The 18,713-nt window shown below is 53.7% G+C and overlaps 1 protein-coding gene across 1 annotated transcript in view; it reads right to left on the bottom strand.

The window, feature by feature from the left end:
• Positions 1 to 1,941: 1,941 nt before the first annotated feature.
• LOC142474501 (protein scribble homolog) overlaps positions 1,942 to 18,713 on the bottom strand; it is a 217,753-nt gene continuing 200,981 nt past the window's right edge. Inside the window, exons 18-24 of the mRNA XM_075580871.1 lie at positions 12,203 to 12,268; positions 11,449 to 11,502; positions 9,144 to 9,182; positions 8,389 to 8,508; positions 7,182 to 7,277; positions 2,489 to 2,539; positions 1,942 to 2,089 (exon numbers count right to left, since the gene is read on the bottom strand). Coding sequence (XP_075436986.1) covers positions 1,964 to 2,089; positions 2,489 to 2,539; positions 7,182 to 7,277; positions 8,389 to 8,508; positions 9,144 to 9,182; positions 11,449 to 11,502; positions 12,203 to 12,268 — 552 coding nt within the window. The 3' untranslated portion in view covers positions 1,942 to 1,963. The remainder of the gene's footprint in view (positions 2,090 to 2,488; positions 2,540 to 7,181; positions 7,278 to 8,388; positions 8,509 to 9,143; positions 9,183 to 11,448; positions 11,503 to 12,202; positions 12,269 to 18,713) is intronic.

Below are 18,713 nucleotides of genomic sequence, written 5' to 3'. Positions count from 1 at the left end.
GAGAGAAGAAGAGTTTGGGAAGGAGAGAAGGAGAGTTTGGGAAGGAGAGAAGAAGAGTTTGGGATGGAGAGTTTAGGAAGGAGAGAGGGAGAGTTGGGAAGGAGAGAAGAGTTTGGAAAGGAGAGAAGAGTTTGGAAAGGAGAGAAGAGTTTTGGAAGGAGAGAAGAAGAGTTTGGGATGGAGAATTTAGGAAGGAGAGAGAGGGAGAGTTTGGAAAGGAGAGAGGGAGAGTTTGGAAAGGAGAGAAGAGTTTGAGATGGAGAGTTTGGGAAGGAGAGAACTAGAGTTTGGAAAGGAGAGAGGGAGAGTTTGGAAGGAGAGTTTGGGAAGGCGAGAAGGAGAGTTTGGGAGGAGAGAAGGAGAGTTTGGGAAGGAGAGAAGGAGAGTTTGGGAAGGAGAGAAGGAGAGTTTGGGATGGAGAGTTGGGAAGGAGAGAAGGAGAGTTTGGGAAGGAGAGAAGGAGAGTTTGGGGATGGAGAGTTTGGGAACGAGAGAAGGAGAGTTTGGGAAGGGAGAAGGAGAGTTTGGGATGGAGAGTTTGGGAACGAGAGAAGGATAGTTTGGGAAGGAGAGAAGGAGAGTTTGGGATGGAGAGTTTGGGAAGGAGAGAAGGAGAGTTTGGGATGGAGAGTTGGAAGGAGAGAAGGAGAGTTTGGGAAGGAGAGAGGAGAGTTTGGGATGTAGGTTTGGGAAGGAGAGAAGGAGAGTTTGGGAAGGAGAGAGGAGAGTTTGGGATGGAGAGTTTGGGAGGAGAGGAGAGTTTGGGATGGGAGGTTTGGGAACGAGAGAAGGAGAGTTTGGGAAGGAGAGAAGGAGAGTTTGGGATGGAGAGTTTGGGAAGGAGAGAAGAGTGTTAGGAAGGAGTGTGTTTTGGAAGGAGTGTTGGGTGGTTTGGGTTGGGGTGGTTTGGAGGGTGAGGGAGAGTTTGGGAAGGGAGTGATGGGAGTTTGGGTGGGGTTGGAGTGTGAGAGTGTGTTTGGGAGGGAGTGTGGGTGGAGTTTGGGTTGAGAGTTTGGGTTGGGGTTGGTGTGGTGTGGGGGGGGTGTGTTTGGGAAGGTGATGTTGGTGTGTTTGGGTTGGTGGTTGGGTGTTTGGGGAGGTTGGTGTGTGTTTGGGGGTTGGTGTTGGTGTGGGGGGTTGTGTGGGGGGAGGTGTGTTGGTGTTGGTGTGTGTTGGGGGGGATGGTGTTGTGTGGGGTTGGTGTTTGGTGTGGGGGTTGGGTTGTTTGGGGGGTTGGGTGTTGGTGGGGTTTGGGTTGGTGTGTTGGGGGGTGGTGTTGGTGGGGGGGGTGTGTGTGGGGTGGGGTGTGTGGGGGTTGGTGTGAGTTTGGGAGGTGGTGTGAGGGGGTTGGTGTTGGGTGGGGGGTGTTTGGGGGGGGGTTTGTGTGTTGTGTGGTGGGTGGTTGGGGTTGGTTTGTTGGGGGGTGGTGTGTGGGTTGTGTGTTGGGTTGGGGGGTGGTGTTTGGGAGGGGGGTGTTGGGGGTTGGTGTGGGTTGGGGAGGTGTGTTGGGGGTGGTTGGTTGTTGGGGGGTGGGTTTGGGTGGAGGGGTTTGGTGGGGGGGTTGGGTGTTGGTGTGGGGGTGTGTTGGGGGGTGTGTGTTGGGTGGGGGGTGGTGTGGGGGGGTTGTGTTGGTTGGGGGGTTGTGGTGTTTGGGGGTTGGTTGTTTTGGGGGGGGTGGTGTTTGTGTGGGGGTTGTGTGTTTGGGGTGGGGTGTTTGGGGGTGGGTGTTGGGGTGGGGTGGGTGGGGTTTGGGGGGTGGTTGGGTTTTGGGGGTGTGTTTGGGTGGGGGGGTTGTGTTGGTGGGGGGTTGTTTTGTGGGGAGGGAGAGTTTGGGAAGGAGAGAAGGAGAGTTTGGGATGGAGAGTTGGAGGAGAGAAGGAGAGTTTGGGAGGAAGGGAGAAGACAGGGTGTAAATGAGCGGAAAGGAGCGCCTCCATCCCCTCCTCCTCCTCCTTCATCTTCCTCAGGTCGTCCTCCCCACCAGGGACACGCGTTTGGGGGGGCGCTCCGCCTGCTGCTGCTTCATGTCCATCTCAAAGTACTTCTGCCTCTCACGGAATGAGCGCTGCTCGGGACTGTCGGGCGGGAACTGGGGGAGGGGAAGAACGCTGGGGTCGGAAACAGCTTTCCAGGGGGGGGCGATATCCTTACCTGTTAGTGGCCCTTGAGGACTGGAGTTGGCTACTCCTGCAATAGACTATTACACCCAAGACGATTTTCCAGCACCTACTAACCAGTGGGTGTACCTTTGTGCCCATCCCGTAGTCTGACATGTCCCCGCCAGTTCCGCTGAAAGGCTGTTCCATGCACGTACAACTCTTTCAGTTAAGGAGAATGTACTCGCATATCCCCCGATAACGCACACGCGCGCGCCCCCCCTCCTCCCCACCCCCTCCAGCTTGACCACTAGTCATTACGTTTCTCTGATGGGTGATGATAGACTCACCCCCTCCTCCCCCCTCCCCCGTCCCGTGGATCCCAGACTCACCTCGGTGGGAGTGCCGGTGCATTCGGGGGTCCGCGGGACGGCGGGATCCTGCTGGAGACAGAAGAAGAGGTAAGTGGGCGGGACGGAGGGATCCCGAGGACCCTTAGTATCCCCCCTCCCCCCCATCACTACAAACACAACGCTCCGCTCTTCAAACCAAGAGGACAGAGCCCCCCCGATTCCTTCAGTAACAACGCAATACAATATACATCGGCGGGGGCCGATCCATAAAGGGCAGACGCGGCCCCGTGAGATAGCAGCCACGTCTTTAAGTGGGGCGTATTTACTAAGTGGTGCTATTCCATAAGGCACCTCATGGCCCATTGAAGTGAAATGGGCAGGAAGGTGTTAAAATGCCATCACTTTGTAAACATGGCGCAACATGCGGTACCAGCGCCGCCATTTGCCGCACAGAACTCGGTGTTAATCCGGTGAGAACATTGGTTTTGGTTGGTTGCTGGTGAAATCCATGACCCAATATGGAATCCCCTTCAGTGCCGGAGGCCATCGTGACCCCGAGAACTGGCTTATAATCTGGCATCGTTTAACTCCTAATGCCGACATTCTCCAACCGGACTCTCGCAGAGAAACGCGAGTGCCCAGCGCGTGCCAGTTATACCAGTCACGCAGCGAGCCGCAGAACCTGAGTGCCCAGCGCGTGCCAGTTATACCGGTCACGCAGCGAGCCGCAGAACCTGAGTGCCCAGCGCGTGCCAGTTATACCAGTCACGCAGCGAGCCGCAGAACCTGAGTGCCCAGCGCGTGCCAGTTATACCAGTCACGCAGCGAGCCGCAGAACCTGAGTGCCCAGCGTGTGCCAGTTATACCAGTCACGCAGCGAGCCGCAGAACCTGAGTGCCCAGCGAGTGCCAGTTATACCGGTCACGCAGCGAGCCGCAGAACCTGAGTGCCCAGCGAGTGCCAGTTATACCGGTCACGCAGCGAGCCGCAGAACCTGAGTGCCCAGCGCGTGCCAGTTATACCGGTCACGCGGCGAGCCGCAGAACCTGAGTGCCCAGCGCGTGCCAGTTATACCGGTCACGCGGCGAGACGCAGAACCTGAGTGCCCAGCGCGTGCCAGTTATACCGGTCACGCGGCGAGACGCAGAACCTGAGTGCCCAGCGCGTGCCAGTTATACCGGTCACGCGGCGAGACGCAGAACCTGAGTGCCCAGCGCGTGGCAGTTATACCGGTCACGCGGCGAGCCGCAGAACCTGAGTGCCCAGCGCGTGCCAGTTATACCGGTCACGCGGCGAGCCGCAGAACCTGAGTGCCCAGCGCGTGCCAGTTATACCGGTCACGCTGTGAGCCGCAGAACCAGAGTGCCCAGCGCGTGCCAGTTATACCGGTCACGCGGCGAGCCGCAGAACCTGAGTGCCCAGAGCGTGCCAGTTATACCGGTCACGCAGCGAGCCGCAGAACCTGAGTGCCCAGAGCGTGCCAGTTATACCGGTCACACAGCGAGCCGCAGAACCTGAGTGCCCAGCGCGTGCCAGTTATACCAGTCACGCAGCGAGCCGCAGAACCTGAGTGCCCAGAGCGTGCCAGTTATACCGGTCACACAGCGAAATGCGAGTACCCAGCACGTGCCAGTTATACCGGTCACACAGCGAAACGCGAGTGCCCAGAGCGTGTCAGTTATACCGGTCACGCAGCGAGCCGCAGAACCCGAGTGCCCCGCGCGTGCCAGTTATACCGGTCACGCAGCGAGCCGCAGGACCTGAGTGCCCAGCGCGTGCCAGTTATACCGGTCACGCAGCGAGCCGCAGAACCTGAGTGCCCAGCGCGTGCCAGTTATACCGGTCACGCAGCGAGCCGCAGAACCTGAGTGCCCAGCGCGTGCCAGTTATACCGGTCACGCAGCGAAACGCGAGTACCCAGCACGTGCCAGTTATACCGGTCACACAGCGAAACTCGAGTGCCCAGAGTGTGCCAGTTATACCGGTCACACAGCGAAACGCGAGTGCCCGGCGCGTGCCAGTTATACCGGTCACGCAGCGAGCCGCAGAACCTGAGTGCCCAGAGCGTGGCAGTTATACCGGTCACGCGGCGAGCCGCAGAACCTGAGTGCCCAGCGCGTGCCAGTTATACCGGTCACGCGGCGAGCCGCAGAACCTGAGTGCCCAGAGCGTGTCAGTTATACCGGTCACGCGGCGAGCCGCAGAACCTGAGTGCCCAGCGCGTGCCAGTTATACCGGTCACGCGGCGAGCCGCAGAACCTGAGTGCCCAGCGCGTGCCAGTTATACAGGTCACGCGGCGAGCCGCAGAACCTGAGAGCCCAGAGCGTGCCAGTTATACCGGTCACGCGGCGAGCCGCAGAACCTGAGTGCCCAGCGCGTGCCAGTTATACCGGTCACGCGGCGAGCCGCAGAACCTGAGTGCCCAGCGCGTGCCAGTTATACCGGTCACGCGGCGAGCCGCAGAACCTGAGTGCCCAGCGCGTGCCAGTTATACCGGTCACGCGGCGAGCCGCAGAACCTGAGTGCCCAGCGCGTGCCAGTTATACAGGTCACGCGGCGAGCCGCAGAACCTGAGTGCCCAGCGCGTGCCAGTTATACCGGTCACGCGGCGAGTCGCAGAACCTGAGTGCCCAGCGCGTGCCAGTTATACCGGTCACACGGCGAGCCGCAGAACCTGAGTGCCCAGCGCGTGCCAGTTATACCGGTCACGCGGCGAGCCGCAGAACCTGAGTGCCCAGCGCGTGCCAGTTATACCGGTCACGCGGCGAGCCGCAGAACCTGAGTGCCCAGCGCGTGCCAGTTATACCGGTCACGCAGCGAGCCGCAGAACCTGAGTGCCCAGCGCGTGCCAGTTATACCAGTCACGCAGCGAAACGCGAGTACCCAGCACGTGCCAGTTATACCGGTCACGCAGCGAGCCGCAGAACCTGAGTGCCCAGCGTGTGCCAGTTATACCAGTCACGCAGCGAAACGCGAGTACCCAGCACGTGCCAGTTATACCGGTCACACAGCGAAACGCGAGTGCCCAGAGCGTGCCAGTTATACCTGTCACACAGCGAAACGCGAGTGCCCAGAGCGTGCCAGTTATACCGGTCACGTGGCGAGCCAGGGTTTTATTAAGACCATCCAATCACCCTCCTTTTTTTATGCTTTGTAAGGCGACATTTCCGTTTCTGCGCTTGGTGTTATTAAAATAATGGCCGCCACCTTCCTCCCAGGAAACAGCGCTTTTGCCGCCGCGCGATTCCACGTGTATAATGTCCGTTTGTAAGGACAGATGTTTGAATAAAACGGGAAATACTTATTTTTTTTTAGACAACGCAGCGTTTTTCTCTCTTACAAAAGGTTTGCATCTGTGACCCTTCACCCAAGCGCTGGCCAACTGCAGTCCCCAAGGACGTCAGCTTTCAAGGATATCCCTGCTTCAGCACAAGTGGCTCAATAAGTGGCTCAATGACTGCACCACCTGTGCTGAAGCAGGGATATCCTGAAAACCTGACCTGTTGGTGGCCCTTGAGGACTGGAGTCGGCCGCCCCGGCACTAACACATGGGGTCTTCACGCCTTTGGTGAGCACGTGCCCACCCCTTGGAGTCACTGACGCCCCCCTCTCCTGTTGGGCGTGCGGCCGGACCCCGGGATGGAGTCACTGACGCCCCCCTCTCCTGTTGGGCGTGCGGCCGGACCCCGGGATGGAGTCACTGACGCCCCCCTCTCCTGTTGGGCGTGCAGGCGGAATCCGGGATAGAGTCACTGACGCCCCCCTCTCCTGTTGGGCGTGCGGCCGGACCCGGGGATGGAGTCACTGACGCCCCCCTCTCCTGTTGGGCGTGCAGCCGGACCCCGGGATGGAGTCACTGACGCCCCCTCTCCTGTTGGGCGTGCGGCCGGACCCCGGGATGGAGTCACTGACGCCCCCCTCTCCTGTTGGGCGTGCGGCCGGACCCCGGGATGGAGTCACTGACGCCCCCCTCTCCTGTTGGGCGTGCTGCCGGACCCCGGGATGGAGTCATTGACGCCCCCCTCTCCTGTTGGGCGTGCGGCCGGACCCCGGGACGGAGTCACTGACGCCCCCCTCTCCTGTTGGGCGTGCAGCCGGACCCCGAGACGGAGTCACTGACGCCCCCCTCTCCTGTTGGGCGTGGAGCCGGACCCCGGGACGGAGTCACTGACGCCCCCCTCTCCTGTTGGGCGTGCAGCCGGACGCCGGGATGGAGTCACTGACGCCCCCCTCTCCTGTTGGGCGTGCGGCCGGACCCCGGGATGGAGTCACTGACGCCCCCTCTCCTGTTGGGCGTGCAGCCGGACCCCGGGACGGAGTCACTGACGCCCCCCTCTACTGTTGGGCGTGCAGCCGGACCCCGGGACGGAGTCACTGACGCCCCCCTCTCCTGTTGGGCGTGCGGCCGGACCCCGGGACGGAGTCACTGACGCCCCCCTCTCCTGTTGGGCGTGCGGCCGGACCCCGGGACGGAGTCACTGACGCCCCCCTCTCCTGTTGGGCGTGCAGCCGGACCCCGGGATGGAGTCACTGACGCCCCCCTCTCCTGTTGGGCGTGCGGCCGGACCCCGGGATGGAGTCACTGACGCCCCCCTCTCCTGTTGGGCGTGCAGCCGGACCCCGGGATGGAGTCACTGACGCCCCCCTCTCCATTCTTAGTGTTAATATTTGGGTCCTGTTATATAGCCCTTAGTGTGTTCCTGCAGAGAGAAGCGCCGGGGGGGGAGGTACCTGCTGCTCGGGGCCGGACCGCGGGGCAGGGACCGCTGCGTACGTTTTATACGCCTGTCTGACGGGGAGACCATCACCAGGGATGGGGGAGGAGGCCTGAGGGGAGAATGGGCGTGTGGGGGAGAGAGGGAGAGAGAGGGAGAGAGAGAGAGAGTCACTGCCAGAGGCCTGTAATGCCGTGTCGTGTGTATGTATATTACATACATTATGCAAACACACACACACATTATATATACTATATATATATATATATATAAATATATAATATATAATGTATAGTATACACACACAGTATACTCCCAGCAATAAAGAGGTTAAGGTGTTAAAAATAAAACCAGCAGAACATGGCCGGGATAAAAGGCAGAGAGATACACAACTTCTTCAGTTACCAGAGGCACCGAGGATGAGAAAGGGGGAGAGGAGGGGAAGCAGCTGCCGTCTCTGTGATGTCACAGTGCTGCTCTGACTGGTACATATCACTGTGATGTCACAGTGCTGCTCTGACTGGTACATATCACTGTGATGTCACAGTGCTGCTCTGACTGGTACATATCACTGTGATGTCACAGTGCTGCTCTGACTGGTACATATCACTGTGATGTCACAGTGCTGCTCTGACTGGTACATATCACTGTGATGTCACAGTGCTGCTCTGACTGGAACAGGTCTGTGATGTCACAGTGCTGCTCTGACTGGTACAGGTCTCTGATGTCACAGTGCTGCTCTGACTGGTACAGGTCTGTGATGTCACAGTGCTGCTCTGACTGATTCAGGTCTCTGATGTCACAGTGCTGCTCAGACTGATACAGGTCTCTGATGTCACAGTGCTGCTCTGACTGGTACAGGTCTGTGATGTCACAGTGCTGCTCTGACTGATACAGGTCTCTGATGTCACAGTGCTGCTCTGACTGGTACAGGTCTGTGATGTCACAGTGCTGCTCTGACTGGTACAGGTCTGTGATGTCACAGTGCTGCTCTGACTGGTACAGGTCTCTGATGTCACTGAGCTGCCCTGACTGGTACAGGTCTGTGATGTCACTGTGCTGTTCTAGCTGGTACAGGTCTGTGATGTCACAGTGCTGTCTGACTGTACATGTCTCTGTCACACTGCTGCTCTACAATTGTGCGGCTGATCACAGTGTTGCACTAATATTGGTGTCTTCGATGACTGCGGCTATTAACTCCAGTACAAGTAGGAACCACTTACAGAGCTGTGGGGGGCCCTGGGGCCGGGCTGGAAGGGGTTCGGGCTATTCCGACCCTTACTTTCTGGAGAGACGTCTGTCTGATACACCAGAGGCAGAGACTGGATAACTCCTGGCTTTGTCTGGGGTGAAGAGGGGGAGGAGGGGAGGATGGGGGGTGAGGACGGTGAGGGGGTGAGGGGAGGGAGAGAGACCAGGGGAAGGAGAACAGGAGAGAGGGGAAGGAGAACAGGAGAGAGGGGAAGGAGAGGAGGAGAGAGACAAAGGAAAGAGACAGGAGCTTGAGCACACAGAAGGGAGTATAGTAGGGTGTGAATGCATGCAAACCAGCGCGTTAACACAGTGACACCCTTGATGAGTACAGTGTATGACCACACGTCACCCGTGGCTGGAGCAGCGGGGCATCTAGTCGGACAGTAGAATGTCACGTATGTTAAGAAGTGGTGGAATGGGTACGGCCGCTGCAGCACGTGACCTCAGTCCAAATTCCGATGTCATCTCGCAGTGACCTTGTGCAAGTCATGTAACCTTTATGAAAAGCCCCCACTCCCCCTCTCCCCCCCACTCAAATGCTACATTTTACATTTAAAGCCAGTAATAAATAGTGCAGCATGCAAGTCTCAGGTATCACTTCTATTACCCTCCCCCAACCCTTTTGGTTTCATGAAGCATCAGCAAGACGTTTGTGTCACACACACACACACACACACACACACACACACACACACACACGCCGAGCCGGGCGCCAGCTACTTACCCCTCTGCTGTCATTCTGGGACAGAAAGTTTATCGATGCCTGAAAACGAGAGGAGAGTTATTCTGCACGGCAGGGACACCGATATTACACATTCACAGGGTGACACATACAAGGATAGACCAGACCAATCACACATTTATTTAACACCAGCGGAGAGGAGCTGGCGCTGCTCGGGAATTCTAAGAAACCCAAAAATACTGAGGTTTATAAAATCAATCATTTCATTTTTATTCCGTTTCTTAATGATTTCCCCCCCCTGCATTTTGATTCTAATGCTGTTGGGCAAATTATACTTTTGGTTTTTCAATCAGGCGCAAAAACACGCACATTTTTCCAGTTCCCACTCTGGAGCATCCAAAATAACGTTACCTATGTCCCAAATCCAGCCCCGCTACTTACAATCCTTCCCCAATTGGTTAAAATCAGTGACGTTTTGAAACGTTCAATCCGCCACCTTGATTCAAAATGGCGTCCAATTGTATCCAGACAGACAAAAACCTGCTCCCTGATCTCAAGAACGATCATGCAAAATGTGCTTACGATATCTTAAGATCGGTCCAAATGAATAGCGAGCAGACACACAACTTTTCAAAACATATAGTAGATACATATACATGTAAATGGCATTAACATACATGCAGTATTTATGAACCCAATATGTGAATATCACAAACATATAATTTAACATACATGGATTTTAATGCTCTGAGGGCATACATCTTACAAACATATTACTGCAGCCACATATATGGACTGAACATATACGGTTATGTAAATAAAATCCAAATGTTATGGCTTGACCATACATGGATGCAACATATCCAAAGTATGGACAATATCATGGATACATACCGTGATGCATCCATGAATAATATCCAACATGCATTGATATATACACGTAGTATGAATGTAACATATGGATATATCGTTGGATGTCAAACCCATGGACAGCATGGATCCAACATACATGGACACGTTTATCCAAGATACACATACATGTGTAATCCATGCTATCCAACTATAACATCCATGCTAACTGCATATGCTCATAGCAGCATTTGCCATTGCTCAACCATCCAAGGCTGTAACCACACAGATCTGTACACCGAGCCGGTATTAATTAGCTCAGAGCCGGTATCACCCAAGGACACTTATTTATCTGCTGAGAACTTTCCAGCTGCCTCTCCAGAGATTAGAAATGCCATGTACCTCATTCTCCAAGGACATGAGAAACCTACTGACCAGGGAAGTGACTCGGAACACCAAACAGGTGCCGGGTGTCCGATGCCATGAAATGAACTACAGTGGAGAAACATCCACTACGTCAAACCATTGTTTTTGGGCTGTTGCCAACAACCAATTTGTAATGTTACCAATTTCCACAGCATATTGATTTCTTACTGGTATCAGCTATACTCCATCCCCAGAGTTTAGGTTACTGACCCTAAAGACGTTGCCACCTAAACTACGTGCAAGAAAATGGTTTAGTGAACCCAAACTGGTCTACTACTGAATCTGTAACTTGTGGACCCCAAACCTTTTCCAGCCAAACCTGATGTGTGGCCTTTTGACCCCAACCTGGTGGCATCTGCACCACTTCTTACATACACCATTGTTGGCTTTAAACAGCCGAAAGATGCACCCTTTCACAAAGCCAATGTGGGGGCCTTTGATCCCAACAGAAGACACTGTAGCTTATCCTCCCAAACACAATATAGGCCTAAAACATCAAAAACTAAATGGCAGAAACGCATCTTCCTCCCAACCAGAAATATGGGCTATTGGCCCCAAGCAGGTGCCAACTTTACTTCTTCCTCCAAAACCTTGTGTATGACCTGTCCTACTCCACTCATGATCCAAAGGGAAGGTGCACTCACGAATAACAGCCTACTGTCATGGGTGCTCGGTAGGAACACCGTTATTAAAGTCCAAGGTACAAAGTAGAAACAAGAGTGGCTCTGCAATTGTCTTGTCAATAACAGGTGGGTTTATTGGGCAGTGATCGACGTTTCGGTCCGCATGAGAAAGGTTCGCAGGTGGAACCGGAATGTCAATCTCTGCTCAATAAACCCACCGTTTATTGACAAGACCATTGTAGAGCCGCTCTTCTTTCTACCCCATTCATGAACAAGTAGCATTGTCAGGATGCATGCGGAACACGCCATCAAGCTTCTCAGTTGTGGCTTTCCCACAAGTACATGATCCATTCCACAGCGATACAGCCCTTCAGCTTCTTATAGGCTCCAGTGGGGACAAGCAATAAGCCAAGGCAGAAGCAGCACTCTGCAAACAAAGGTCCACTTACAAAGCGAGTCTCCCTGCCAGACTGGCAACAGGACCTGGGAGGGATAGCCTGCTGCTAACACATCAAACAGGGTTACGGAATAGTGATGGAAGAGGAGGCAGAGGGAAGTGGAGAGATATATGGAGAGACAATGGAGAGAGACAAGGGAGAGAGAGAGGGACAACATGGAGAAGATGAGTGAGAAGATAGATGAGAAAGGTATCAATAGAATGGAAGGATAGATTACGGTTGTGGGGGAAGAGAGCAATACATAAAGACACAGATAAAAGGCAGAGCAGAGAAGCTATCTGATTTGTAGGATGATGTGGAGGGGCTGTCCCAACAGGCAACTAGGACCTAGCTCTGAAGTCAAGGACTGGCCTTTCTTTCCGTCTGTGCTGGACCCACAAGAAGTCCAAAGGGCACAGTTTCTGAATGGGTGATAAGTGCAAGTCCTAGCGCTGGGAATGACTGAATGTAAGAGTGGCATACATTGGGGTTTTTGGTTAGTCCATCACTATGTATGCAGCAGATGTACTAAAATAAAGAATTATGTCCAGTTGTATCAGCTTCTAGCTGACCAGAAACCCCACAATACCTGGGTACACTGGTCACTCTCCCTTTTAACCAGATCGGCTCAATTGAAACATGCTTTCCTTTTCTACATTACCCCGATAAATGCTCTCTAATCCCAATGCAAGCCAATGGAGAGCTCATTCATTCCACCTCCCATATCTCCCCGATATGAGCTTGAACGTGTCGGCGTAAATCTCACCTGCTGTGCGCTGGGGGAGGAAGGGGCGTCCCACTTGGTTCCAGTTGCAGAGTCTCCAGAAGGAGTCTGTAAACGAAGATCAGATTTGGGTTAACACCTAGGGACCCAGAGAGAGGTCCACTGTGAGGCCATTATAATGCCCGGCTGTCAAGTGTCAGGGATACAAGTGATATATATTCGGGGATTATCGAGCAAATAATGACGTTTCGATAAAATTATTTCAAAGCGTGTAAGTACACACCTAGACCTGCCTTCCTGCAAGAAACATTTTACAGGCCTATGGGAGAGCCCTATCAAAATATTAGCAAATGCCTTGAGATATTATTTCACTGCCTGTGCTGTTCCACTTTGCCCAGAGCTCTAGAACGGACCGCGATATTGTCTTCTGCAGTGCAGAACAGGAAATACAATTGGTAATCGGGAGGACTAAGCAGAGAGCCTTCGCTCTGACTGAAGGAGCTAATGTCCTACTGTTGAGATAGCAGATCCTCCAACATCACATGCATGAGGCTGGTAACACTAATGTCCAAAAGGACACTAAACCCCGAGAGGAACAAGAAGATCGAAGAGGAGAACATTGAAGATACAGGACGGAATTTCTCAAAGCAAAGGAAATTACAGAAGACTCAAGGGACGTGGGAGGAAGTGTGTCCTCAAAGAAGTAGAAATGGAGGGGATATGTAAAATAGTTAAGAGATCCCTAGTTGTGGGACAAAGCCAGGGATCAAACAGGGTCTAAGTGTTTATTCCAGTCCATACTGATCCACATGCTCCTTTACCTGCTGTCAGTCCCCATGTTCCTCAGCTAATTTGATGGCGGGAGAGGGCAGGTGACCCAATATTCAAATAATTCACCGCTCTAGTCCATACACGAAGTCAGGAGGTGCCTCAGTTTTAGGTCAACATCAACCTACTATCAAGGAAATATGGGCCACGAGATGGCTCGTACAGTGCGGTCAACAATGAATGAAGACCAGCTATAACAGCAAACTAGGTGGGAGATATAGAAACGTGGTTTTGAGGCGTGTCTTGAATACTCAACCTTGTGAGTTCGATTCCAGCCTCAGCCAGGGAGTGTCACAGTATCTCCCTGTACCTAAGTTACCCATCTGTAATTGAGGGATATTATTGATCATTTCTCCTCCATCATTTGTGGCTGAATACTGTAAGCGGGTGTCACCAAGGTGGTCATGAGGCCTCTCTATACAAAGGGATTTAACCCCTTCAGTGCCAAAAATCATATGCTGTGCTGTAACAAATACAGTATAAGTATCTGTTGTCTAAATAAAGCATAGGTTGAACTTGATGGACATGTGTCTTTTTTCAACCTCATCTGCTATGTAACTGCTTAACCATGTAACTGCTTAACCATGTAACTACTCAACCATGTAACTACTCAACCATGTAACTTCTCAACCATGTAACTACTCAACCATGTAACTACTCAACCATGTAACTTCTCAACCATGTAACTGTGTAACAATGTAACCTTGAAAGGATGTAACTATGTAATCTTCAGTGACATGGGCACTATTAGAAAGCCGCCCTACTGCCAGCAGTAAGGACTTTTACAACCATCCTTAACCCCTTCAGTTCTACAAGGCATCACAATTCATTGTTGGTCCTTCCGGCACGGAGGGGGTTATTTTCAGAACGAGCAAGGGGGGGATACATTGTTCTATAGCAGGGAATGGTGGATTGACAATCTGTAGGGTGGTTACAAGGAGTTAATGAGAGGGGAGTGTCACGGGGACGCGCTTAATAACACATTTATATTTTGTGGGTCCTGATTGAGCAGAACAGGTTGAGCAAAATAAACTGAGATTTATTCCCTTGATAGGCAAACACACGACAACTGCAGAATAAACTTAATAATTACACTCACGGGTAGAGAAACAGAGGATAATGTCCAGAAAGGTGCCCAAGGACCAGAAGATTGTCCTTTAAAATGTAGTCCATTTGCAAATTGCCAAATACATAGCCAGTCCAATCCTTCTGTGAATGTGCAAAGTCTTTTCTGGTTCTCTGGGATTTGCTGGATCCCCAGGGCTAACGAAATCCTGAAGCAGGGCAAGTTTCCTTGTTGCGATGTTTTTAACCCCTTGCGTTCTGGAATCGTAGCCGCTGTACTTAGGTCTTATCCACTTGAAGAAATCAGGTTACAGCAACAACAACACAGGAATGAGGGGTACAGGCCTTTTTAAGGATAAGGGCCTGTGGGGTTTACATTAGCCTCATCCCATTGGCAACGAATTATCTTGATCCTATCAGAACCTGCCATGTCACAGGGGCAAATCCTACAGCCAGCTCAGGTAACTCTGAGCATGCTCAGTGAGCAGCTTGGTAGCACTGCTAAGTAAAAAGGGCCCACTCATTTCTGGGGACGCAATGTCTGGAGTTTGGGTCCCGAGGTGTGAAATATCCAGGAGGAGTAACAGGATCTGCTACTCAGAAACATCCTGATTAAGTGACACTTTACGAATCTGGGGTCTTTCATCCCAACAGGGGGCTCCTGTATGCATAACATTTGTTCCTACTGCTTCACAAAGGCAGGCAGACAAAAAAATAGCATCCTGCCGGTACATTTTAAAACAGTAACAGAAAGGCACTTCACTGCAGGTAGAGATTAGCCTGCAAAATGGGGACAGCCATGCATATAGAATTAACCCCTTCATCCCCAACGCGAAATAGGGGTAACCAGCTGAGCCCACTGCCTTTATTAATGCACTGATTACCCCCATTTTCGCCACATCTCCCCCACTCAAAGCCCCAGGTTTGCCCTGGCCACCTCCTCTGGTGGTTGGGCTGACCTGAGGGTTTTTGAAGTCATTAGGTCTTGGGGATTGTCCTGCCGGGAGAGGCCATCAGCGTTCCCATGCTCACTGCCTTTCTTGTGCTGAATGGTGAAGTCACATTCTTGCAAGGCCAGGCTCCAGCGCAAGAGCTTGGCATTCTCTCCCGACACCCTCTGCAACCAACTTAGGGGGTTATGGTCAGTGATAACAGTGAAGTGTCTGCCATACCGAGAGGGCTGTAGCTTTTTTAGCGCCCATACTATGGCCAGACACTCCTTCTCAATGGTGGCATATGCTCCTTCTCTGGGCAGCCGCTTGCGGCCCAGAAACATAATTGGAGGTTCCCTGACCTCCTCCCCCACCTGGCTGAGCACAGCACCAATGCCAAAGTCTGAGGCATCAGTCTGCTCCAGAAACTTTTTGGAATAATCTGGAGCGGCCAGTATAGGAGCGCCGGCTAGGGCAGTCTTCAAAGCCTGAAATGCATCTTCACAGGCAGGAGACCAGACTACCAGCACAGACTGTCGCTTCTGGGTCAAGTCAGTCAGGGGTTTGGCAATGGCACTATACTGGGGAACAGACTTCCTATAGTAGCCTGCAGTGCCTAGAAACGCCATGCCCTGCTTCTTGGTTTTGGGAGTGGGCCACTGCACTACTGCCTCTACCCTAACTGGTTCTGGCTTGAGGAGCCCTCCACCCACACTATGCCCTAGGTATAAGACTTCAGCCATCCCTACTAAGCACTTGGTGGGTTTTAAGGTGAGACCTGCCTCCCTATTCCTGGCTAGCACCGCAGCTACATGAAGTACGTGTGATTCCCAGGAGTTACTGAACACAGCAATATCATCCAGATAAGCCCTTGCAAACCCTTGCATGCCCTCTAGCAAACGATTGACCAGGCGTTGGAAGGTAGCCGGTGCATTCCTCATCCCAAATGGCATCACTAAGAACTCATAGAGGCCACTTGGGGTGATGAAAGCCGACTTCTCCCTAGCCTCCTGGGTCAAAGGGATCAGCCAGTACCCTTTACTGTGATCCCTGGTGGTCAGATACCTTGCCCCCGCGAGTTCATCCAGCAACTCATCCATGCGGGGCATGGGGTAGGCATCTGAGACCATGCCCGCATTGAGCTGCCGGTAGTCCACACAGAACCGGGTGGTCCCATCCTTCTTAGGCACTAGGACTACCGGACAAGCCCACGGGCTCTGGGATGGTACAATTACCCCTAGGGCCAGCATCTCCTCCATCTCCCTCTCTATACTGCCCTTCACCTCTGCTGACACTCTATAAGCGTGCTTATGCAGAGGTCTCAGATCCCCTGTAAGCACTGGGTGCTCAGTGATGTGTGTCCTCCCTGGCTTGTCCGTGAACAGAGCCCTATACTGCTCTAGCATAGCCCTGGCATCTGCTCTCTGCCTGACACTCAGCTGAGACCCTATCTCAACCTGCTCTATGGTACCTCCCTGCCTAGCCTCCCCTAGGAGATCTGGCAGAGCTATGTCCTCCTTGAGCATATTGATGTGATAGACTTTGGTCCTCCCTGTCTCCCTAACCCTGGCTAGCACTGCTGCTACCTGTCCTGGAGACAAACCACAGATCTGCCTGAAGCCAACTATCCTCTCCCTGTATGTCCCCACATACCTCTGCACTCTCTCTAGTGCCCTCCTGACCAGGCGGTGGGAGGTAGCCAGAGCATTCCTCATCCTGAATGGCACCCTGAAAAACTCACAGAGGCCATTCTGAAGGCTGAAGACTGACTCCCCCTTTGCCTTCCTCTCTACACTGTCTGCCACCTCTGCTGATACTCCATAGATATTCTTATGCAGAGGATGCAGATCACCTGGGAGCACAGGCTGATCTGTACTATGTGCCCTGCCCAGCTTGTCTGAGAACAGGACCCTAGGCTGCTCTACCCTAGCCCCGGCTTCTGCCCCTGCCTGCCTACCTCCCAGGGCCCCTAGCTCAACTAGGACCCCCCTAGGAAACCATATCCTACCTAAGAGGCCTGGCACTGCCTGAGCTACTTCCTGAAACATGTTCCCCATTCCTGGTAACAGGTTCAGGAGCATCTGCACATAATCACCCGCTTTACCCTCTGGCTGGCAGGCGTCCCAGGGGTGGCCAAAGTCTGCCACTGCCCCTGCTGCCTCCGGCCAGAGGTAAGGCTGCAACAGCTGGGTTCTCATGTGAGTGACCCCCTGATGCCCCACTAGTGTACTGGGGAAGGCTACCTGCAACACTTGCTGCCGACCCTCCCGGGGTCCCACTAACAGTCTTCTACCTGTCCAGCCCCTGGCTAACCCGGTAGAACCTGGCTCCCTACCCCAGAGCCCGCGGTGCCACAGCCTGTGGTCTGACCCCCCGCTTTCCCAGGACTCGGACGCCCGCAGTCCCATACCTTCTAAGCTGGGGTCAGCTTTCACCGCATCCCTATCTGCTGTCCCTAATTCTAACCCCCCACCCTTAGTCTCTAAGTCAGGGGTAACAGGAACAGGTAAAGGGAACAGTAAGTCAGTCACTGGTCGCGACTCAGTAGTCTGGCTTACCTGTCTGGTCTCCGCAGAGGCCACTGGAACCGTTGGTCCCAAATGCAGGGGGACAGAGGTTGATTCTGCTGTGATTCCTGATGACAGGCTCTTAGGAATCGCCGCAACAGCAGGCAATTCCCCAGCAACCACACAGATCACAGGCTCCGGGTTATTGCTAAGGCGCACCTCAGCAGTTTCCCTGGACAAAACCCCCACCTCCCTCATGCCATGATTGGCACCCCCATCCAAAATGATCTGGGCACCCTGTAAGGACCGCAGCCCTCCATCAGGCATGGTTCTTTGCATCCCGGTGCCCGGGAGCAAATCTTCTGGCTGCCCCAGAATAACAGCAGCACCCAAATCTGGCAAGCTCCCTGCTTGCCGGTCACCAAAGGTAACCCTCCGTGGGTGCCTGCTCAGGACATCAGCAGGCTGCATCTCGACTGATGCACTTGGACATCCTTTGTTCACTGCTGCTGGCTCTGAGGTGACAAAAGCAGCATCTGCCTGGGACATCCCTCTTGGTTGTGGATCCCTGGCTGTGCTCTGTTCCTCTGTGTGGGCCAGCCCAAGCTGGGTTACTGGCCCTGCAGCTTGTGAACGTTGCCCCTGATGGGGTCCCCCAGACCGCTCACGGTCCGGGCAATGTGGCCGGATGTGGCCCACCTTGTGGCAATGATAGCACCGTCTCTCAAGCTTGAACTCCCCAGTATAGGACGTGTCACTGCCCACTGTATGTTTGGGAGTCCGCTGAGGTGCAGACTGGTCCCCCCTAGCCGGAATGGCTGCCTCTCTGGGGACTGCTGCGTGGCTCACCAAGGCTCTGCTGGTTACATCTTCATTTGCTGGCTCTGCGGCTTCCACAGCAGTTACTCTGGGAACGTCCTGTTCCCCGCTGACAAGGTGGGAGTGAGGGGGCCTTCCAAGCGCTGTCGACAGGAGCTCGAGTCGCTGTTCATAGCTAAGCCCTTCTCCCCAGACAGTGAGGAGTGCAATGAGTCCAGAGGTAGCAAGTCCGGCCGCCGCAGCGACTGATCCATCTGCACCCCCTGGCACAACGCCACCCTCTTCCAGGCGGTCACTGACATCCTTCGCTCCGGGCTGAGTACTGTCTGCTGGCGGGGCCATCCTGTCCTCATATTCTTCTAAATCCTCCTCTAGCTGACTCTTGGAACGACCGTCTGTCGT

Source organism: Ascaphus truei, chromosome 2 (genome assembly GCF_040206685.1).
Source record: "Ascaphus truei isolate aAscTru1 chromosome 2, aAscTru1.hap1, whole genome shotgun sequence".
In the NCBI taxonomy this organism is placed as follows: domain Eukaryota; kingdom Metazoa; phylum Chordata; class Amphibia; order Anura; family Ascaphidae; genus Ascaphus; species Ascaphus truei.
This window is presented reverse-complemented; position numbering and strand designations above follow the sequence as displayed.